Below are 24,362 nucleotides of genomic sequence, written 5' to 3'. Positions count from 1 at the left end.
ATAAACTATCTAAATTTTGTGACTTAGATACAGCTAAAACAATAAATTCTTTAAATTTTTAAAATTACATTTTTCTCAATAAACATTTATTTTTACCCACAAGATAAAGACATATACATTAACCAGTTTGAAACCAACAAAGGACTATGGTTTCAAGTTCTAAAAAAAGAACTTTTCCTCATCCTCCACTTACACCTCTAAGAAGTGAGAACAGACCTGGGTTTATTTAATTACTGTATAAACTTAAAGAGCAGCCCCCCGAACCCTGACTTAACTGCTTGCCTTTTAACTGCAAAGATTAAACTACAGTTGGAACTAGTATATTCATCATATACCCCCAAATCCCCAAATCACATTCTATCCACTCCATTTCCTTAACAAGCAATGAAGAACTTCATGCTTGTGTGCAACACAGAATTTTAGCTTTTTTATTTACAGAAAAAACGGACAGACTTCCCTCCCCAACAAAGGTTGTTAGAAATTAGTCACAAAAGAGAGAAATCGCAAATCCTAACGTCAGCTTAATGCTTTTCTCATAATTTCAAATAAAAAACAACAATGAAAGTGCTCTCAGGTTTAGAAATCTCTGCAGTACAGAGGTGCAACAAAGTGACAGGTTTCTCTCGTCACATTTACAATTTAACGTTCTCAAAGTCTTTCTTCCTCCGGGGAAACTCACGTGACTAGTTACTGAACATAATCTCACAACTCCATGTCAACTAGTCTAAACTCAATGTGCTTAGCCTAGAACCACCCTTGAGGAAACAGAATTAATCTTACTTTTTTTTAACAGTAACGTAACATGGTAGGCAGCCTAGTACTTAGAAACACACCCTCGTCCTTCACAGTACAAGGCCCTCCCCAGCCATCTCCTAGGTAATAGCCTGAAACGATGCGTTGTTCATTGTAAATGCCATATTTTAGCAGATAAATATATGAAGACTAATCAAAAAGTCTCTTTAAGAATAAAATATCACAGCCCTTTGTGTATCAAATCAGAACCTGAAAGGTAAAAGAATGTACATTATTTTCACATATACAAACTATGTGCTAAAGTTAAAAAAAATAGTGTCCTTTAATCTCCGCCATGCTCTGTCCGCGACACCGTCGACAGATGTGCGCTAGCAGACGGGTCCTCCGCGCTCCAGGTCGCTCCTGCCTGTTTCTAGAACAAAGTAACAAAAGCCAACGTTAGTCGGCTGGCATCTTCTGAACTTCAATTATATAAACATCGTTACTCATTTGGAGATCATAATTCAAACAAAATTACAGACAATTTTAAATAAAACTTACACGTGAAAAAGGCAACCCGAATTCCAGAGACAGTCAAGAAAAATACATCAACACCTTCCTCACACACTGCGTGAGAGGTCTGCCAGCATCAGCCTAACCAGCAGGAGTGTGATCAGCGCAGTCAGAGTGTGTTCCCAGGAGGAAAGCAAGCAGCAGTGGTGTTGCCACGCAGGAAAACAGGAGCCTGTATTTCCTAGTATGTTATTGTCCCCAACTTAGAGATGAGGAAACTGAGGCCCAGGGAGGTTCAACCTGGCATTTGAACCCAGTCTGATGTTACTAGGAAGAGGACTGCAAAAACTGTCAGCATGAAAGGTGTCTTACAGTGGTAGGACACTTCCTCACAGTCAGGAGAGCCAAATACTGTGAACGCACGGACAAGCAGAGCGGAGATAACCGGACAGGAGGAGGTGCGTCCCCAGGGAGACACATTCTCCGGGAGCGGACAGCCACTAGCAAAGCCCACATTTATTTCCTAGATGCTTCTGAGAGTCTGTCTTCTCAACTCTAAGTGAAGTGACATTATATTCTGAAGCACTAGTGTCAGCCTAAAAGAACTGATCTTTCTCTTTTTTTCACTTTTTTTTGTGTGTGTGCATGTGTGTTTTGTTAATGGAGGTGCCGGGGACTCCATTAACAAAAAGGTCCTGGACCTCATGCATGCTAAGCACGCGCTCTACCACTGAGCTGTATCCTCCACCCCCAAGAACTGATTTTTCCAACTTAATATTTCTTAAATTATACTGTTACAGTTAAAAGACAGAAGAATATTAACATAAAAGTTACTGGTCACATTTACTTGCAAATTTTAAAAAGAGACAGAGAAAACAGAAAACGAGCCAAAAAGGCAGGGGGGAGAAGGGGCCCCGCTTCTGCAGACCGCGCCCAGCGTCCTGTTGTTTCATGACACAGGTCCTTCTTCCACTTTTACTTCCACCCACTACTTCCAGTTACATATTATCTTACTTCTAAGAGGGGAGGAGAGACGGGGACAAACCAGTGCCCGACAGGCAACCAGAACGCAGGAAAATCTGGAGACCGCTTCTGAAGGACAGTTAGTTAAGAGTAAGAGTTTTATCTATCTTGAAATATCTCAAGGGTCGTGGAAGACTACAGAGAACAAATTTTGGTTTTTTTCTGGAGACCAAAGGCAATGGCAGAAAATACAACGGTAAGCACTCAGACTCAAAGCGATGGAATTCCTAAAAATAAGAGTTTGTGGAGGGAACCCCACCCTGAAAGGTGGTTTAGCCCCAGCAGGAGGCCGGGCAGCTGGTCAGGACACACACAGGATTGTCCTACTTCCTCATTCTCTGAACTCTATTCTCGCTTTTTCTTACACAGCAGACTCTTTCTCCCTCTGGTACTGGTTTAAAACTTTAAGTTCTAATATTTCTATTGTTGCCTCCCAGATTCTAAACAGTGTGAAAAATGACTAAATGACTCAGTTTGAATATTACTGACTTGGGAAAAATATGCTTCCTCTTCCAGGATGGCAAAATTCAAACTCCGAAGTGTCAGTTCTTCCCAGTTAAAATAATCTATAAATTAATTCAATTATAATTTTAAAATCTCATCAGATTTTCTTGTACATGGCAAGATGATTTTAAGGTTAATCTTAAAACATGAAAAATGGTTCAGAATTTTTTTTAAATAAAGATGAAGGAATTGGCCTCGCCTTCCAAGTACATATTATTCACAAGTAACTATTCACTAAACAATGGACAAATGGTTAAACATTTGGAAAAAATAGGTTAGTTAAATCTTCCTTTAAACTGTGTGGATTAAAGATTAAAATACAAAGTATAAAACCACAGGTATTAGCAAAGTATAAGTCAATAATCCTGAGATGAGAAAGACTCTCCTAAGTTAGCATGTTCTCAAAGGCAGAATCATGAAAAACGGGGAAGCTGGACAAGATAAATATCAAAAATTTCTATACAGCAAAACACATCAAAAAGTCGAAGGATACTAGTATTGTAACTAATATGTGAAGCAGAACAATAAAAGTGAATAAACTAGAAAAAAAAAAGTCAAAGGATACAGAACCTGGGGGGAAACATACAACACATGTGACAAAGACCAAAGAGCTCCTAGAATCAATATGAAAAAAATCAGCTTCTCCATAGAAAAATAAGCTAAGGATGAAACAGGCAACTCAAAGAGAAGAAATACAAATAACCAACAAAATGAAAAGTAGGTAACCCCAAAAATGCAGTTCAGTCCCCTTTATCTATCAGAACGGAAGAGGGCAGACAGTGGGAGATACACACACACAGTAATTTCAAAGTGTCGCTGATGGTAAAAGTCCATCAGCAGAGTGCGGTTTAAAGAAATTACAGTAAATCCAAAATGTGATACCACGCAGCTGTACAGAGTCGCACGCCTTGTCTGCTGATACAGAAAGAACTTCGTACGTTAAGAGAAGGTAACCTAACAGTGCATACATGATATTCGCCTTAAACGCCGAACATCTGAAAATGTATTTACCAAATGTTACAATGGTATTTCCAGGTATGGGATTATGGTTCTCATATTTCCTTCATGTTTTTCTGCACTTGATGCATTTCTTCATCTCCTTTCAACCACCGATAACATCACTTTGTTTTATAATCTGCAAGCTACTCACCCAGTAAGACTGTGTTTTCACTGGCATCTTCTTTAAAAGTGGCATCACCCTGCAGCACAGCGTGGCTGGTGGGGGACGATGCTGAGTTGTCCCCGACACTTCTGTCCCCATCTGGTAAAGTAAGACTCAGTTCTGGAGCCAGGACAACCCCGGGAGGAGATTCTGGAGTGGGCATCTCCTGTGCATCCTCAAGCTCTCCCTTGAGAGTCAGAGCAGAGAAAACACCTTTTCTCAGTAACACGATCAAGCTTATCTATCCTCTTTTGCTCAGAATTCATACAAAATATTTACTTTTATACACAAATGTGGCAAAAAGCACATCAAAGTCTTCTTTCTTTAGCATCAGCAGAAAATGAGTTACTTCTTAATAAGCAGCTTTTCAAGGCCTAAATGCTTTTTCCTCTAAAAACCGTTTTCCCCCATCGATACAAGCAATGCCACCTTTTAAACTATTTATTGACAGAAAGTCCTTCCTGCCTTCCTGGACAGCCTGGCTGTCTGCTCATCACTGATGGCTGAGCCCTGAGCTCCAAAGACTGCCTGGAGCTGCTGTGCTGGTTCACAGCCAGGCACCAGCGCCTCAGGGACGAACCAGGCTCCTGCACAGCGGAGAGCTGCAGGATGCATCTGGGTTCACTGAGACAGCTGGTTCCGGCTCCTTCCTCATGGAAAGGGTGTCTACCAGCTGCCCATTTGCCTCCGTGTCCCCACTGGCTGCTCTAAAGAAGAAAGTAAGATCATGAAAGCGAGGGCAGGAGACTCTGTAAGCATTACCACATCAAGTCTCAAAGTGGGGGAGCCATCTGGAAACGGGTTTTGATTAATGCTGGAGTCAAAGCTGTGCTGGGATGAGACTCCTGATAAATGACCAACTAACGGACCTCAGCTGAGACTCAGAACCCTGCACAGCCAAGCCACCTGCTCCCCGGGGCTCCCAGGGCCGAGGGCACTGCCGCTCCCTCTGCAGCTCCTCCTGCGCTCTAGAACCCTCTCCCCACTCCGGGATGCCGTGGGGTTCACTGCCTTCTCACAGGCAACCAAACAGCCTTAGAACAAGTCTTCACACTAAGCAGCGCCCGAGCTCCTGCTCAGCCCTCCCTGCTCTGTTCATCCATGTCTTTGCCTGAATACCCGCCGAACTTCACCACCTGCCAGTCTCGTGCCCTGTGCCATGGCATCAACCTGTGGACACGCGGCTCAGACGCTCCCCTAGAAACCACTCCCTTTACCGTCCCATGTGCACCAGGCAGGGTAAACCCTCCTTCCTCCGGGCCCCAGACGCTGCACGCCGACCTCCTCGGCTCCGCGGTGTGCGGCGCCTGCCTGGCCCACCAGCCCAGACGGTGGGGTCCCCGAGAGCCCATGAGCAGAGGGGCGGAGTCTGACCCATCTTCGTCTCCCCAGAGCCAAGTTCAGACCCAGCACTGACCCAGCACCCCTCTCACTAATGCCCACTGAGTCAGCAGAACAGGGACAGAGGCCACATCAAAGCGGTCACAGCTGCAAAGCAAAGGGCTGCCTGCGGAGGCCCGTGGGCCGCTCTCACCACGGCCATTTTCTTAGAAATGAGAACTAGTCACCATACGACAGGGTCACGACTATCATAGTCCAACCCAATGCAGGAGGGGCCAACAAGTCTGACGAAGATGTCATTTTTGTCGAAGGATTACAACAAAACAAAAGGCAAGACAAGTTCATCTCTTAGTTTGATTTAAAGTTACTATAGGTTTCTTCAAAAAAGAATGTAAGCTTTCTGGGGACCCATATTGTAGCTTTCTGAAATTAACGCTCTGAAAGCAAACCCACCTGACGTCAAACAAAGAGTCTTGGTTTTTAACACGTGAAAGAGACACGTAGATACACTTCCAAAACCAAAACTCAGGAGGACTGGAGTCTCAACGCAGAGGTCAGTGAAAAGCACCTTACACAAATGTTCAGAAACGAAAAGCAGTGTTTAAAATTATTGATGAATAAAGGAAACAACTTAAAAAGACTTAAAACAACTTCAGAGCTGATCTAAGGAGGAAAGGATGGAGGACTTTGCCAAGAACACACCTGCTGCGCTCCCTGGACTCTGCTGTTTAAAATGCAGCCCCAGGAAGGCGCGGGGCAGCGATGAGCCCCGGACACTGAGAAAGCTCCATCCTCCTCGTTATTCAAAAGCAAGATTAAACGAGTGTTAGAAATTCTAGAGCAAAGACACCTTTTCCAGATATCCAGGCAAATGTGTTTCCAGGAAGACAGGTCTGCTGCCCCCAACCCCTCCCTGGTACCCATGGTGAGGCCTTGGAAACTCACACCAGAAAGACATAATTCACAGAAAATGACACTGGTTATGAAGGCAGTGAGGGGTCCCTCATCTATCTTTTGAAGACATGCTGAGCTTAAAGGTAAAAATACACTCCAAAGCAGCCTGCAGCCTTGAGGGCCGTGAAGGATTCAAGTCACGTAAAATCATTACCATAAAAAACCTCTCTGTAGTTTCCAGGTCTATAGTAAACGCTACCAACACCTCTATGTTTAGCAACCAGAAGAATATTATTAGCTGTTTAAATTACTTCTTCCAAAGATCTTCATTTCAAAACTATTTACATGTAATTAAGAATACCTTGAGACATTCACAGATTATACGAAGGCTCTAAAAACAATAAAAAGTGTAACAATCTAGAACAATGTTTCTCTCCCTCTACGCCCCTCCCCATATTTGGTTAGGTGCGCGGACCCTGGAGTGAAGCACACTTGCGTCTGGAAGCTGATTCCCTATTACTGAGCTGTGCGACCTAAGCTCAGGTTCCTACTTAGTAAAACAGGGACAGTCACAGTCAGCACTGCCCTCCCAGGGCGGCCGGAGGGGCACACGTCATCATGCGTGTCAGGCCCCCAGCGCCCACTACGATTATGTGTCCCCTCACTGGCCTCCTGTGTCTGTTTTCTCAGGAAGGGCCTTTGACCATTTCAGCATCACAAAGTGCCGGACACAGTGCAGGATGAACTTGCCCGCGGTATCTGATTCTGCAGCCCAGGTACTGGGAGAGCTGGTGTCAAGGAGTGTTGGCTTGAGTTTCCTCGCGTGAGAGCTGCGCACCTGGAGCCGGGAAACGTGCGCAGCTCCGCCCTCCTCAGACATTTTATAGTAATTCTTGTCTATATGAAATGGACTAGCTTCTATACACCGTGCGGTGTGTCACCGCACGAAATCTATCGAAGACAGCGTTCTAAGCAATGACAGGCTCTGAGGAAACACCTAGCGGAGGGTTCTGTCATCACAAGTTTAGTTCACTGATTTTTGGGAAATTTTTAATAAAGAGAAAAATTTCTTCAGAAACAAACAGGACGCAAGAAGGGGCATTCAGCTCACTCCTCCTGCCGGGGGTCAGAAACAGAATCGAATCACTCGGGGGGGAACCGGGGCAGAGGTTGAATATAAACAAAAATGCAACAAACCCAATATCCCAGGGCTTTGATGACATCAAGTTTACACATTGGACACGTGCGGTGATCCAAAAGCCATGGGTCAATGCATATTCTATGAAAAATATGCCTAAAAAAATTAAGTATGTGTTAATGTTTTAAAATAAATGTTTATATCTTATCAAGGAAACAATACATTGTACCCACTCATCTTCTCATCACAGGTTAAATGCCATCAACGCTCCCGTCTCTCTGCTCACCCTCGGTAACCATCTACCCTATTTTCCATGTTATACAGAATCTGGCATCTACGGGGAAACTTCCCATTCACGCCACAGAAATAGCACAGTTTCTCTGCACATCACGCTAGGATGTGTTTTTATGCATCCCTGTAATAAATGTGGCCCAAGTAACCCAACAGGAAACAAACAGGAAAACTGATACTAACCTGGTACCACCTTATTTAAGTTTATAAAATGACTCAAATGGAAATACAGCGAAGTATTAACAAATCATCTCTGGGTGGCAGCTAAAAAAACCACATTTTTTTGTCTTACGTATTTTTGTACAGTCTACATTTTTCTAGAATGAACACCTATCACTTTCAGAATCAAAGAAAGAAAAATCACATATGGATTTTGTCCTTTTACTGATCTTAGCTGGCTGAAATTCCCTCCTGGGGGTGAATCTATGTTTTCTCCAGGTGCCGCAGATAAGGAGTTAAGGGTGAGGGCACCAGAGCCACACAGATCAGCTCGGGTTCCAGCTGTGTGACGTGACGCCATGTCTGTGTCCCCGGGCCTCTCTGCACCTGCCCCGCACGCCGTCCTGAGGAGTGGACGAGTCTCGTGCTTACTAGAGTGTGGGCGCCACCAGTACTCAGTAGTTTCTCATTATTATTACTGCCCTTGTTGTCTGAAGACCTTTGCAGTTAAAAATAACAGCAGGTTGTTACACAGCACAGTCTGGTCCAGGCTGTCTTGTGACCTTGCCATCCCCAAACTGCAACTGACTGACTGGCCCACAGGAATCATTTTGAAGAGAAACAGAACAGAAGAAACATGGTGGCTTTACTGGGAAATTTGTTTAAATAAAGCACAGGAGGAAATGGGGCGGTGGGGGCGGGGTAAAAAACACCCCACTAAGGAGACGGGGAAATGTGTGCAGGTAACTTGTCTGCTCAGGAGGCTCCTGTGCAAACCCCAGCGCGGCCTCAGTACTGGATTCCCTACAAAAGGAAATCGGCCTCAGGCGGCTCACTGCACAGCACCCAAGTCGGGAGGACTTGCCCTAAACTGGCCTAGAGTAAAAATGCTTTTCTATTTTAATAATTTTCTACAGGACACAATCAACTGACGCTGACCCCAATTCACTAAGCACCCACCACACCGACCCACACCTGTGTAGGTTCCAGCCAGCTCTCTCCACTCAGGAGAATGTACTTTGTTTACTCTGACCCTCACTCCTTCATTTCCTCTACGGACCTACTGAGAACGTCACCTGCTATAAAGTACTGGCATATGTACAAAAACATTCTGCCAGCGCAAGGCAAAACTCAGCCATATACAACCGTGTGACCTGCTTCTAACAGGCGGGGAAGTACGATTAAAACTGATGGGTTTTAAAACAATTTTTGTACACCTTTCTGCTAACAAAGCAGTTTTTTAAAAAAAGTTAAAGTATCCATTGTTAAAAAGGAAATGTAACTTCCTGATACTAAAAAAAAAAACAAAAAAAAAGGGAGGAATATTTATTTCACACAACCCCAAAGAGAAACCAAACCTGGGGTGCAAATAACAGCACAGCCCGAGCCGTGTCTGCTGCTGCTCCGGCCCCCCACCCCGGGCCTGCACCTGCCGTGCTTGGTCTCCTCTCTCCCCACGCAGCACACTTTCTGCACATAATGAGCTTCCAGGTTCCTAAGGAAGGCCTGCTTGTCAGACTAAAAGCCAATCTATGATAAAATTATATACTAGGTCTTCGTGGTCACCTAAAGGCTCCAAGTAAGGCAGTTTTTAAGTAAAACGACACAAGAGGAGCCTTGAAGACTTCGAGCTTCTTTTCTAAAAGGTGAGATGATCACGAGATACCACCTGGTGACAAGTTCTTCATATCATAAAAGACATGTTGACTCTCTTGTCAGAAACCTGAAACTTGTCTAGTAACTTTTAACGTGTCAGGAAGTAGAAGTACATACTTGCATGGCAGAATTCTGATAACATCCTTGACTTTAAAGTTTTCAATACAGACTGCACAATTTTCAGCATCAACATCAATTCCCTGAAAAAAGAAGAGGAAAGAGTTCACTACATCCTAAGTACACAGTGTAGTTTTGGTAAAACTCACTACCACCTGGGTAACACAGTTCTATTCTACCACATTGCTACATACTGAAATTAAATACATATAATTTCTACCTAGTGTTTACTTTTACCACTATCAAGAGATTTTTTTTTTAAAGAATGTGGCTGAAAAGGAAAAAATTTCATTATCTACCTAATCAGACATAAATAATATTTAAATACTAGGCTAGTATTCCTTTTTTTTTAAAGTGGTCATATTTTAAAGGCTATAGAAATGTCAGTGCCTGCTTTATTATAATAAAATAAATTATTTTTCAAATATAAAGCTTATAAAGAGAATAAATATCTAATTAGCTACTTGTTTTCTGGAATCATCAAAAAAACAAAAAAACCAAAGTACTTTCATTAGAATTTGCTAAGAGAACAGTTATAACTTGCAAATGAGAAAGTGCAAAGCATTAAATAACTGAAAATACTCACCTCACTAGGGATAAAAGAATTACAAATTAAACAAGTTACTTCATTTCATGTATCAAATTAACAAATGTAAAAATAAACAAAAATTGCTGGGGAAGAAGCAATCTTTGTGACAAAATTTCAACTTCTAACAATCTGTGGATCACAGACCTTTTTGGGGGTGTCAGCCTCCCCCACTTCCCCGGGTACCCCCAGGGATCTGCCCACCTGGCTTCATCCCATCAACCAAAGTAGGCATGGGCAGCCAGTGACCCCAGGCAGGCCAATGAGACTCTCCCCCAGGATTCCGGGGTGGGGGTTCAGGAACTACCCACCAGTGTCTGCAACTTCAGCAAATTAACTTTACAGAACACAGCTACACAATCGTCTCCGTAACTATCTCAAAATACATTTAGCCATCTGCGTCACTTGTTAACAAGCAGTAAAAACTGATTTTATACGTAGATACAGCTACCAAAAACTGTACTGAAATTAACTTTATAAGAGCACTTAAAAAGGTATGTGGCAACTAAAGTCAACATTGTCACCTTTTTCCCATGAGCCATGTGAGAACGATGAAATGATTTTTACCTCCCTAATGGTTTGCAACCTTATACACTACTGTGATCCAGTCCATGAGAGAAGAAAAATCAGGAAACAGTTTCCAGAAGTGGACAAGATGTAGATTTACAGAAAAAAACAAAACACAGTATTTTTCTGTACAAGTTTAAAATGTAAAATTGCCAGAAAACTCCCGTATGTCCCTCACGGAGCATTTATGGATCCTTGTTTTTTAACTGTTAGTGTGACAACTTTTAAAGAGCACTTCATAGAAGCAAATTTTCAAAAAATGTTCTGTACATGAAGAGGATGACATCCAAAGACCCCACTCGGCACACTGCGCACAGGAATCCACGTCTTCTCACGTTTAAGGACTGAGATTTCCCCACCACGGACAGCAGGAGACACGTTCCCGGGAGGACGTGAAACTCCACGCTTGTTCAGGGACCGCTGTGCCGAGCGCACACTTGCCCCAGGCGTCTGCCAGAGACTCTCTCCCCTGGGACCCTCGGGATTTGTACATCAGATGTTCATCTTCCCGTGAGATGGAATTTTTTTTTTTTAACTTTTCCTGTTCAGTACACCCACGTGGAAAGAAACCAGGACCCTGTACCAACTGTTAAAATTCACGCTATTACAGTGCAAAGGCATCCGGGAAGGACTGCAACAAACCTGAGTCTCTGAATATTGAACACATCACATAAACTGTTAACACCAGATTCCAGAGTTTTGACATCAAAGGTCTATAAATTTAATGACAGCTAGTTTGCTTTGATCCTTTAAGTGGGTCAGAGGAGGGGCTGCGCACCTACGTGCACTTCAGGGGGAGTGGAGACTAGAGGGAGGCACAGATCACATCTCAACAACTCAGCAACACAAAGTGAAAACCCAAACAACTGAACCCGTTCATAACTGCGGCAACACAGCCATCAACCCCTCACAGCACAGAAGGCAGGCCACTGAAAGAATAACTATTTCTGTATTAGCAACTGCTCTCCTTTTAAGGAATCTACCCTCTAAGAACCTAAGGCTCTGAGATTTAGGATCTGTCCTACTCCAAAAATGCTTCCAAACTCTGGTATGATTTTGGCCTTTTAAGTCTCACGCTGGCCATGCAAAATGTTTCTGTTTTAAAAACATCTTTTCTTCCTTTCTCCACAAACCCTGGTATTTTCTCCCTATAATTAAGGGAGTTAGACAGAATGCACAGAGGGTGTGAGATTTAATGGAGATGAATTTAAGCCTCAGGGTCTCTAGGGGAGACCGTAACTTCCTCAGAGTCCCTGGGTCCAACTGACGGGTGGCAGATGGACATGTGGCACCGTCCAGTCCAGCAGCAAGCAGCTAATGTGGCCACCCGAGCATCTGACAGGTAGCTAGTGTGATGGAGGAACTGAATTTTAAGTTCAATTTAATTCACACAAATTCAGGAAGCCATGTGTAAGCCAGTGGCCACCCTCCCGGACAGCACGAGTCTAGAAGTTTCTTCACGTATCCAAGAGTGCTTCTGCCAACTCTTCTTTAAAATACACATCTGGGAAAGTTACCACTAACTGAAACCAGCCAGAACTCCACATGATTGATAGTGTGAGTTTAGACATATAAATAGATTTATATTTTAGTTTAAACAAACAAATGAAAAGAAAACCATGAAAACATTACCTTTTCTCCTTGCTTTACAGTATGAACAGGGAGCTGGCCAATAACTTTCTTTGTTTCTTTTCTCTGGCTCTTAGGTAGGAAAAATATTATTATTGTTATTATTAAACAATGTAAGTCACTGTTTTTAAAAATTCACATAATATAAGCAAGCTTATCGAAGAAGATTTCATTTAAAAAGCAAAGTTACATGACTACAGTAAAAATACCTTGAAAAAAATTACCACTTAAGCCCTAATGTACAGAACAGACACATATAACTTAAAGAGCTGTTTGATCAAGAATACTTATTTTCAATTCCAGGTCTGAAGAAAAACTTCATCTTATGTCTCAATGTTGGCAAGAAACCAATTTTATGTTTAAGTATTTAACCATCTTACGTTTAAGTCAAAAAGTCAGCTGAGGAGGGGGCATCGCACCCTCACCTGCTAATGTCCCTGGAAAGGAAAGAGGCTTCCTAGTCGGAGGTAGGCGGTGACCCAGCAATGATCATGTACCTGCCTGCAGAGCCAGGAGGGGCGATTCTCAGGACGACCAGGTGAGCGTGGAACCCAAAGGGCCCGCCTCTGGAAGCCCCGGCCCCTCACCTGCCCTCCTCTCTGCTGTTACTGGGACAGGGTTTCTGCTCCGCATTGGAGATGGCGATGCCCGGTTTCTCTTTCACAGAGCCGGGGCCCCTCCAGCTCATGCCTTTTTGTCACTCCTTTATTTCTGGAGAAGACAGAGGGTCCCCACAGGAGCAAAAAGTGACCCGGATTTAGAGGGATCTGATTTCCCATGGGACAATAACAATAAATAAACAAAATTTATTTCAAAGAAAATCCCATTCATACTTAAAAATGATGAGTGACCATGAAATGAAGAATACTGTCCAATATAACGTCAAGTGGCATCGATGGGAAATACTTACGAACTGTCTTTTGAAAAGCAGGAGTCGGCTGCACTCACCTGACTGCCCAGGCGGGAGCCGGTGTACAGGAAGCGCTGTACGTAGTAAAATATGAGCCAGGCCAGTGAGATGATCATCATGCTGATGAAGGCGATGGCCACGAACACCACGGACTGGCCACTGATTAACTCCTGCACGTGGCGGGTGCCCACCGCCACGCCCACTCTAACGGGGATGCCTTCACGCACCAGATCCAGAATCTCTCTTCCTTTCAGGTAGCTAATCATAATGACCACGACATTCCCTGTGCCTGTAGGAGAGAACAGAGCACTCAGCGTGAAGGACACGAGATGCAACCCAGGGAAAGACAGCCCCGTACACACACGGCTGACAACCCTGATGAAACGGAGGCTTTCCGGGGAAAACCCAGGTCACCGACACTGGTCTCCAAAGAGGAAGCAGGCTGATTGCGTAAGAAGGAGAGTAAATCACTGAGAACTGCCCCTCAGAAAGCAAGAGCCCCCGCTCCGTTTCACAGGTGAGTTCTACCCTCAAACCTTTAAAGAGCAAGTAACACCAATAACATCTGAAGTGTTCCAGAGCAGATATTTTAAAAATTAAAAGGAAGTTTTAAAAGTATCCCTAAGATATATATATATTAAAAAAAAAAGGTAAACAAATTTATTTACAAAACAGAAACAGACTCACAGACACAGAAAACAAACTTACGGTTACCAAGGGGGAAAGCGATAAATTAGGAGTTTAAGATCTGCAGATACTACTACATATAAAATAGATAAACAGGGGGGAGGGTGTAGCTCAAGTGGTAGAGTGCATGTTTAGCATGCATGAGGTCCTGGGTTCAGTCCCCAGTGCCTCCTCTAAAAATAAAGAAAGAAATAAACCTAATTACCTCCCCCCACCCCAAAGAAAAACAAACAAACAAAAATAAAATAAAATAGATAAATAACAAGTTTATATTGTATAGCACAGGGAACTATATTCAATATCTTTTAGTAACTTACGGTTAAAAAGCATATGAAAACAAATACATCTATGTTCCTATATGACAAGCATTATGCTGCACACCAGAAATTGACACAACACTGTAAACTGACTATACTTCAATAAAAATATTTTTTGAAATATTATCTCTGAGATAATAAAACCAAACATGGTAACAAAAAAACCCCAAGAACCACACAGACCAATTTCACCTGTGACTATCAATACGCATGCCTAAAGCCTGCCCGTGAACTCAGGGAGGCAGTCTGAGAGTTTCCACCATGATCTCCATTGTTTCATGTTGCTCTGAGGGCATGAGGGACATGAGACAAAAAAAAAAAAAAAAAAAAAAAAAGAGAGAAATGAAAAAGAAGGAATACAATGGCCAATTTTATAGGAATCTATCTATAAATTAATTTTTTTAAGTATCAATAGAATCTTAAAACCCTTAAAAATTCTTCTCAAGTTCAATTAGGGAAAAAATAATCAAGAGCAATCAGGAAAACTCTGTAAACAGTAGAACTTGGACTAGCCTTTACTGTCAAAGTAATTAAAACAGCGTGGTAGTAGCGTATGAAGACAGCCAGAATGGGGCAGAGTAAGCCCAGAAACTAGACTGGGGTGGGGGAGGGGGCGTGGAGGGATAAATCAGTTCTGGATTTGCAGATACTAACTACTATATATAAAATAAATAAGTTTCTATATATAGCACAGTGATATATATTCAATATCCTGTATATATACACAGGGAACTATATTCAATATCTTGTAGTAACTTTTCATGAAAAAGAATATGAAAAGGAATATATGTATGCACATGTATGAGACATGGTGCTGTACACCAGAAACTGACACAACATTGTAAACAGACTATACTTCAATTAAAAAAACAAAAGACCATACGCTTAGACCACAAAAAGTATTTTAAAAAGTTAAAGAAAGCCTAAAAAAAAAAAGGGAACTAAATCCAAATACATAAGAGAACTCAGCAAATGATAAAAGTGGGGTAAAACCAATGGGGTAAAATAGATTTTTTTTTTTTAAATAGTGTGGGTGCAGCTAAGTATCACCAGAGAGTAAAAAAGCTGCATGCCTTTCTCGCAACTTATGCCAAACTACATTCCAACCAAATCACGGATTTAAATACATAAAAAAAGATAAAACATAAAAGAGTCAGAAGAAACAAGGAAGTTAAAAAAATAAGTAATACTGAAGAAAAACCTTTCCAAGTGTGAAAAATCACCTCAGGGTCTCTTAAAAAAAAAAAGATCTAATTAACTAACCAACTATAAAAAAATTTTTTTTTTCTGCATTGGCTAAATGAGAGCAAAATCAAAGAATCAAGATCAGAAGAGCAAATGGCCAACGGGAAAAATAAACGTAACGCAACTAAGACAAAAACTTGATTTCCCTATAAGAAAAAGGGCAACAGAAAAACAAAGGAAATGAAGTCCGTTTGCAGAAAAGAAAACACAAATGGGCTTTTTTTTTAAAAACAGCAGCTTTAGTGAGGTACAATTCACATGCCATAAAATTCTCCCTTTTAAAGTGTACAACTGAATCGTTTTTAGCGTATTCACAAAGACTGCGCAACCATCGCCACTATCTAATTCCATAACACTTTTACCAGCTAAAGAAAGAAATCTCGTACACATTAGTGGTCACTCCCAAACAAATGGATTTTAAACATATAAAAGGTCATGGCACAAATGAAAACATTATACCCAAAAGACCAGCCAACATCAGAAAGTCTGATACCCCATGCTGGCAAGAGAAAGCACAAATCTACAGTCTCGCTGGGAGAGTGAGTTATCACAACCTGGTACGGAGCGCCACGGCTCTCAGGAGTTTTTAAATGCCCGTCTCAGTGACCCAGCAATTCTGCGTCCAAGAACTTAGTTCCACAGATACACTTACGTAGGTACACACAGGGAATCTATAAAGATATTTACTGCCAATGTTGTTCTGAAGCTTTGGCTATCACGATCTAAATGTCCTTCTATAAGAAAATGGTTATATCAGCTACAGTGCGGGAACACAGACTCTGAATGGTACTCAAGTACAGATGGTACTCAAGACAGAGAGGAAAAAGAGAGCCACACGGTCTTGTCAGTACAGATGACCTCTGAAGGCGACCTCAGATCGGGGACCCTGACCACCTCTCTGAGGGGAGACCTGGACATAGCTAAAAATTCTCTACCATGTGTATGTGCTTCCTAGCCAAAAACCAACTTAAAAATAAAGACTGTTCTCTGGCTTGACACTGAAACCTCACTTTAACACTGTTTTATTGCAGAGAGGAATTTAATCTGCAACAAATCCTCCATGGCCCTCAGCCATCGGGATTTAGTTACTGCAACACCAGAAGGGCACCCTTCTAAGGTGGCTTCTGCATGGAGGCCGATGGTGTTAGCCAGCCCCAGGAGGGTCACCGAGCAGGCAGTGTCGCTGTCCAGGCACTCGCACAGTGGACTATGCCATCTCTGGGGAGACCCAGTAAGGAAGGAGGCATTTCCTGCCTTCAGGAAAATCAACATCTCGTAACGGAGAAAGGCAAATACAGCAGCAATTAGGACAGTTACACCACGTCAGATGGGATGGTACTTTAGAAGCTGAAAGCCCTGTTTATAGATTAAAAACATTTCCTCTTGTGGAAAATCTCAAGCACCTACAAGACCAGAGAGAACAGCAGAAGGAACCCCTCTTACCTGACTCACTTCTGCACAGAAAACACAACGGTCTCCATGCTCCGCTAGCAGTGACAATTTCCGGTACCCACAGAATGATCTTTCGTGCTAATGGGGAAAACCAGCTCTGAAGCACTTTCGCAGCTGTGTCTCACTTGGGGGCGGACTGTCATTTTACAGATGAGGGCTGAGAAATCTTGAGAGTTGCCCAATGTCACGCCCCACCTGGGAAAGCCAGTGCAGGGGTGTAAGGCCCCAGCTCCTACCACCGATCTCTGCCCTGCCCCCTCGCTGGGGGGAGGGGAATGCAGGTGTCAGGACCACACTGGAGGGGCTCAGTATCCCTCTGACCACCACTGTCTGGGTCCTTGGGGAAGACTTCTTCGGGATGAGCATTTCTCTGAGTTGGACTTAACAAGAACGGGGTCTAACAAAGAGCCACAGAAATGAAGAGACCGTTTTGTCTAGGGTAGGAGGGAAGTCTCTCCCCAGGAAGTGCATCTGGACAGACAGGCAGAGCTCACCCAGCAAAAGAAGGGAGGTCTTCCTGGCTGTGAGACCATCATCCCAAAAGCATACCTGGACTGTGTTGAAGAGAGAGCTGCACCCCCACATCCACAACAGCACTATTTCCAACAGCCCAGACACGGAAGCAACCTGAGGGTCTGTCAACAGATGACTGGATAGAGAAGTAGTGATAAATACTACTCAGCCATAAAAAATAATAAAATAATGCCACCTGCAGCAACATGGATGGAGCTGGAGATTGTCATTCTAAGTGAAGTAAGCCAGAAGGAGAAAGAAAAATACCATATGATATCATTTATATGTGAAATCTAAAAAAAAAAAAAGCAAACAAACTTATTTACCAAACAGAAACAGACGCACAGACATAGAAAACAAACTTATGGTTACAAGGGGAGGGATAAATCAGGAGTTTGAGAACTGCAGATACTAATATATATAAAATAGATAAACAAGTTCATACTGTATAGTACAGGGAACTATAGCCAATATCTTGTAGTAACTTATGGTGAAAAAGAATATGAAAATGAATATATGTATGTTCGTGTATGACTGTACACCAGAAAGTGACACAATACTGTAAACTGACTATACTTCAGTAAAAATATGTATTAAAAAAAGTAGTGAGATACACACACACACAGTGAAATATTATTCAGCCATAAAAAGGATGAAATCCTGCCATGTGCAACAACATGGATGGACCTCGAGGACATTATGCCAAGTGAAAGAAGTCAGAGAAAGACACGATGATCTGCATGATCTCACTTATAAGGGGAATCTAAAAATAAAATTTAAAATACAGAAAAAGAAAAAATTAAGCCTATTAGGGAGGATGACTGGTCCAGTTTGGTTAGTGACTAAATATACACAAAAGCATCCTGTTTATCTCATTATTCCCAGTGCCTCACACAGAACCCGGCAGTGTTCAATAAATCTTTGTTGACTGAATGAGTAAGAGATGGGAGGTGAGCTGAGAACCCCGGAAACCTCCCGGGAGGGGCTGCAGACACACCATGATTATCAGAAGGATACCCTGACCTGAAAACACTTTCAATATCAATCTGAATTTTTTCACCTAGGAAATTCTTAGCTCACTAAGTATGAGAAATTTAAAAATAAAAAACAACTGTGCCTAGGCTGAGGGCTAAATCATTTGTTATACTCTAATTACAACAGCAAGATTGCTTCTAGGGAACTACTTTAAATTAATAAAACTCAGAATGAAGACGTCTACCACGTGACTGGCTTTCTGGGGATGAACCGGAGGCAGGGCAGTTCAGCAAAAACATACTAGCTCAGGGTTACTGGGTGCACCACCCCAAGGGCTGCCAAGCACAGGCCCCCCGTCTGGCCCTGCCCTTCCCTCCTGGCTCATCACTCCCACTACCGGTCCCACAGAGCCGTGGAGACACCAGAGCAAATCACAGCTGATTTCCAAACTAAACTACCATATTTCTTCACAGAAGGCACAGACGCTCCAAGTCCTGGGACAGGGGGAGAAAAAGTCCTTTGAATGTTTTACTTCCCTCGGCCTCACATGGCTACCAATCACGCTGGACCAAAAAAAGGTCATTCTGTGCAATTCCCACCCTACCCAGAAGAACCTACAGACCTCACCACTAACGAACCAGACAACTCCCTGAAGGCAGTCTATTATCACTTACACCTTACACTCAGCACAAGGAATTGCACTCTGCACGTGATCATTAACCTACCTGTCAAATAATAGTTCCCCTCACCACCTGGTCAAAATCAAACAAAAATGTACCAAAAAAAAGAAACTGTCTTGGTCAATAAACTCCAAAATCCTGGAGGGGCCCATTTGAGTCTATGGGCCACTTCTCTTCCCAAGGAAACTATTTCAAGTAGATGCCAACATTCTCTTGAAGGAGATGGGAACTATTACAATATTTAGAGGGGTGGATTAGATTTCTGTTCCAGAAAACTGATTCCGGCAGCAAGAACTTACACTTCAAAGAACCAGCAAGAGAATCCTATGATCTTTCAGGTTTTTTCTTTTTTTTTTTTTTTTTTTTCAATAACTTAGCTTCCATATTCTCTCACCACCACCCCCCATCCCAACCTAGAGAATTCTGGCCAAATCTTTCAAAATTCAGCACAGGCTCAACTCTGCTTTGTAGCACCTCCCACGCCTTTGTGTATACGATGCAGCACCGCCTCATAAGTACACCTAGTTTTATCCATCTGCTATAATGTCTTTGTGGGGTCCCCCCGCCACTAGACAAGCATTCCTGTTCTTACTAGTTCTTGGAGCCCCCGCACCCCAGTGATTGCCCACAGGATGGTTTCTGTATGAACGAATCAACCTGAAAAACTGGTTTATCTTCCAGTATTACCCTTGTAGGGACCCAATAAAAAGAATATCAGACTCATTTGCAGGGGAAACACGACATCAAATATGAACGTCAACGTCTCCAAAATCTGAAGCTATTATGTGAAACAGAAATGTCTCTATGGTTGGCTAGGATGAGTTAGGAGGACTCAAAAAATATATGCAATTCTCTTCTCAGAATTTTAAATTTTGTTCTGGGGATAATGTGGCTTGCTCAAGAACAGTTTGAATCTACTGAGTACAGTGCTCAACAATCTTACGGAGAACTCTTTACAGTTTTCCTAAGCACATTACTTCGTCTCAGGCCTTCAGGCCTTTGCAACGCTGCTCCAGCCCCCCAAAGAATATCCTGTGGGCCCCCCTACCCCTCCTGCACACCACTCACCCAGATACCTTCTCCAGCAACTTCTGCTGATGTTCAACACTGTCTGGGGACTGTCCTGGTTACTCCCACCTTCTATGAGGCCGTGAGGTACCACCCCTTCCTGGGGCACCGAAATACATTCTAAACTCAAACCTGAATGTTAGGATCATTTGTGACAGCACAGCATTAAAGACCATCAAGTTATTATTCCCTCATCAAAGGCTATTTACTGTGCTCTGCAAACACAAAACCCAGATCTCTCTTATGGTAATGCCAGCTAAAGGAGCATCTTGTGTATTAACTGCCAGTCACCACGTCAAGGCCAATCCTCTAAAAAAGCTTTCATTTCAATCGTTTGACTTTTATCAAGTTTTACTCTTCTTGCTCAGGCTAACTTATCTTTGCACGACCCACAGCAGCTCCTTGACGCTTTCCAAGCACATGTGCATGTAATTCTGTCCAGGTCCAAACTACTGCCTGGAAAGGTCTGTTTACTGCTCCCACTAGGCCATGAGCTCCTCCAAGGCCAGCTTGTGTCTTAGGCATTTCTGCCCCCAAGTGGGCACCACACTCGGCCCACCCAGAGCAGCCGCTCCACATCCGTCTACCAAAGGGCACGGACCTGGGGCATTAGAGGAACAGTCCTTACAGTTATCCTGTTGGAATATTAGCTTAAAGTCATGATTTATTTTAGAAACACACACCAAAAATGCTGACAAATCCAAAAACATCTTGGACTGGATTCTAGCAGTCAAGCAAGAGGTTTAAGAAAAACTGTTGCAACTCTCTGAAACCTGGGAAGTTGACGATCATGATTGGCGTTTACCAGCAGCCGCCTCCACCTATTTTGTAGAGGCCCCGTGTCACACAGAACACTGAGAGCCACTCGTCAGTGCTTCTTACTGGCTCTGGCCACATTCTGATCTCAAGAAACACAAGGACCCTAAGCCTGAGGTTCCGTATAACATTTCAAATTCAAGTCCACCGAAGCTCATTCCTATTCTGACTTAATTCACTCACTCCCTTCTTAATTCTAGTCCATTTTCAAAAAGTCATGAACTTGTCCCAGTTGGGCCATTCTGAGAGGGTCATTCTTTTCCATTTCCACAGTCATCCCTACAGGACTGGCCCTGGTCTTTCTGCTTGGACTAGACAACCATCTAAGTGGCTTCCCTGTTTCCAGCTTTTCATTTGTTTAACCCATTGGTCACACTGCTACCAAACAGTCTCCTGTTAAGTCAGTGGTTCAAAATGCTGAATGCTATTGCCATCCCTTCTGCCCCAGGACGACTGACAATGTCTGGAGACTGTTCTGGTTGTCTCAACTGATCTGGCCATAGACTGCCTTGTTACTGTGGGCCAGTCATTTAAATTCTTTGGGCCTTGGTTTCCTCATCTGTAAAATGGGGTTAAAGTGCCTACTTCAAAGGGCTGTCAGGAGGACTAAATGAGCTGCTGTGTGGGGAACACTGACTCTGCACTGTGAAATTTCACATTAAAAAAAAAGCTAACACTGTTACTTTTGTCTTTTCTCAAAATTATTCTCACAGTGGAAAGGCTCCAACGGACACTGATGACACCAACAGAAGCTCACAAGAAGAGGATTTAAAACTGACATCTACAAGGTGTTTTCTGGGCCAGGATAAATTATCTGTCAATAATATAAGCAAGCAAGATTGCTGAACCATGCTTAAAACAGGTGCGATTAGCCTGGAAGAATGTTCATGTCGTTACCAAAAAATGTAGCAAACAGATTTAGAAAACTGTGGGCCAGCGAGCATGCCACGCAAAAGAAAAAGTCCACGTGAAGACGCGGGAGACTCAGAAATGAAGGCGAGGAGCCAGCATCAGAGAATCCTCCTCACACGCTGCCCTCTTGTCTTCGACAGAACTGTCGACAGGATGCATCTGGAATGCTGTGTGAAATCTGACAGGACCTCTCGTTAGAGTCTGGTGGAAACATGACTTGGGTGGTGACAACTGAAATAACTGCACCAAAGGTGGTGGTGCCTCACCCAAGGCCACCACATGGACATCTGCTCCTGTTTCCTCTCCAAACCTACTTCCTCTCTCTTGCAATGGAGTAATTTCCCCTCTGCTTTCTGAGGTAGATTCCCACCACAAGCATCCTTTCTTCTCAAAGACCTCCCTCTTTTAGTTACCTCTTCCCAGCTTGGACGGCTATCAGATCACTCTATCCAGTTTCAATGTGCCTCCCAGCCGTCCATCCTACCCACCCCTGCCCTTCGGTTTCTGCCTATTTCTCAGCATCACCCAAACCCTCGCAGTCGACCATCGTGAAAGAGTTGTTCTAACAGCCTCCACATCCTCACCTCTCAACCGAGTTCTGCTCCTATCATTCTACTAAAATAGGCCAAATCCAAAGTCACTTTTCTGTCTTCATTTTACAGGTGGATTCTGAACCTGCATTCAAGAAGCCAAAACAGAACGACACAAAAGCACAGAAAAAAGGACGTAGCAGCAGAAACTTAAAAAAAAAAAAAAAAAAAGAATTCACTCACAGGAAGGTCAGAATGAGTCACGATCTTAGAAGGCCTAACAGAAATACATTCACTCTGTCCTGTGCGGGTCGGATATCACTTGGAATTCAGTTCTGAGGATGACACCTTGCAAATTACGCCTTTTAAGCTATCATAACTGCTTTAAGATGCAACCTGTTGCCCTGGGTAATCGTGTGGGGAAGGTCACCTAGACAATCACAACTTTAAAACTCTCATCTAAACGCAAGACTCCAGGAATCTGTCAGTAGAGCCAGCATTATATTTAGCAAGTGAAAAAACATACCCGAACTTAAGTCCAAGCTTTCTGACTCAAAGTTTAGAATACTCAGAAAGTGAAAAAAAAAAAAAAAGAGTTTTATGAAAGTGAAGAAACCAGAGTGCCACTAAGTCAGACCCTGGGACGCCCTGGGAAAGAGCTTCCACTTCTGCTCCACCTGACTTTGGGAAACGCCGAATGGCCAGGGACCCATGATTAGGAATAATGAGACTTTCCACCGGTGAGAACCATAACCCTCCTCCTGCGGGTTTTAATTTCTGCCATTCCCCCACCACTGCCCTCCTGCAGAGGGCACCTCCCTTCACCTGAACGACCCAAGGCGAAGATCTAATCTTGTTCGCACGCCTGCCTCCCTCCTAAATAGCACCTGTGTTGGGGGGGGGGTCACACTTAGCAAACCTAGCGCTTCCCTCCTAGTTCCGGACCGCCAGAGCCCAGCACCGCCGCGCCCCCGGGGTTTCGTCGGAGGACCGGGCGGTGAGCCATGACGGCGGCGCACAGCTGTCCCCGCGTCCCGGCGCCCGGCTGGCTCACCCGCGTGCGACATGGGGGCGGTGAGGTTCCCGTGGCGCTCCTCGTTGTACAGGACCACGGCCGAGGCGTTCCTCCGCGCCGCCGCCAACACCTTGTCCCTGAAGGTGCAGCCTCCGCGCGCCACCAGCGCGACCCAGGGTGCGGCTCCCCGGCCGCCGGGAACGAGGAAGCGCGTGTCGGGCGCGCAGCCCTCGGGGTCGCGGTCCTCCGAGCGCGGGATGCCCACCAGGCCGTGCGCGCCCTCCCTGGGCGAGCTGTCGCCGAAGCGGCCGCTCTCCGAGACGCTCCGCACGGTCCGGTTCGTCTGCGGGTCCACGTACTCGGTGCTCACCACGGCCGAGTACCACTCGAGAGCCAGGCCCCGGGCCCCGGGCGCGCACAGGGCCAGCGCCAGCAGCGCCAGCGCGCCGCCGGCCCCGCCGCAGGCCTCAGGCCGCCGCCGTCGCCACACCATGACCCCGCCGCCGCCGTCCTCGCCAGGACGGGGCCAGAGGGCGCGCGGAGAAGCCGGCAGCCGCTGCGGGACCCGGGAAGAGCGAGTCTGGGCGGCGGGCGGGGCCGCGGCGCACGCGCACCTGGCGGAACGGCGGGCGGGGCGGGGCGTCGGGGTGCTGGGGGCGTCGGGGGGCGGGGCCTACCCTGGCCCCTCCCCCACGCAGACTCCCGCGCGGAGCGTGAGGGCTCCAGACCCTCGGGTTCCCGGGATCGCGGCTTACTCTCCGTTCGGCGGTCGAGGACCCAGAAGCCCGCTGACCCAGGCGTGAGTGTGGGCAGGTCACGCGACGGCTTGCGCCACTCTGGGTCCCCGTGACCATGGACCAGTCTTGTGCAACAGGACCTCCAGCGCCCCAAAGCCAGGGGAAGTGAACGCTGGAGAAACGGGAAGCTTCT

General features: G+C 44.5%; 1 protein-coding gene across 2 annotated transcripts; it reads right to left on the bottom strand.

Annotated features, from left to right (window-relative positions):
* Window positions 1-400: 400 nt before the first annotated feature.
* RNF149 (ring finger protein 149) lies at window positions 401-24,013 on the bottom strand. 2 transcript variants are annotated; one of them, XM_064481847.1, is made up of 7 exons: window positions 23,472-23,999; window positions 13,261-13,511; window positions 12,316-12,384; window positions 9,531-9,613; window positions 7,367-7,463; window positions 3,923-4,121; window positions 401-1,165 (listed from the first exon to the last, which is right to left on the bottom strand). In XM_064481847.1, exons 1-7 carry the CDS (start codon window positions 23,923-23,925, stop codon window positions 1,122-1,124), a joined length of 1,197 nt encoding a protein of 398 aa, XP_064337917.1. In that variant the 5' UTR covers window positions 23,926-23,999; the 3' UTR covers window positions 401-1,121. The 2 variants fall into 2 exon arrangements, 1 of the variants encoding a protein (XP_064337917.1); XR_010378786.1 differs by lacking the exon at window positions 7,367-7,463 and having other exon boundaries at window positions 23,472-24,013.
* Between the last annotated feature and the right edge of the window lie 349 nt (window positions 24,014-24,362).

The sequence above is a fragment of the Camelus dromedarius genome, chromosome 33 (genome assembly GCF_036321535.1).
Source record: "Camelus dromedarius isolate mCamDro1 chromosome 33, mCamDro1.pat, whole genome shotgun sequence".
NCBI lineage: Eukaryota > Metazoa > Chordata > Mammalia > Artiodactyla > Camelidae > Camelus > Camelus dromedarius.
This window is presented reverse-complemented; position numbering and strand designations above follow the sequence as displayed.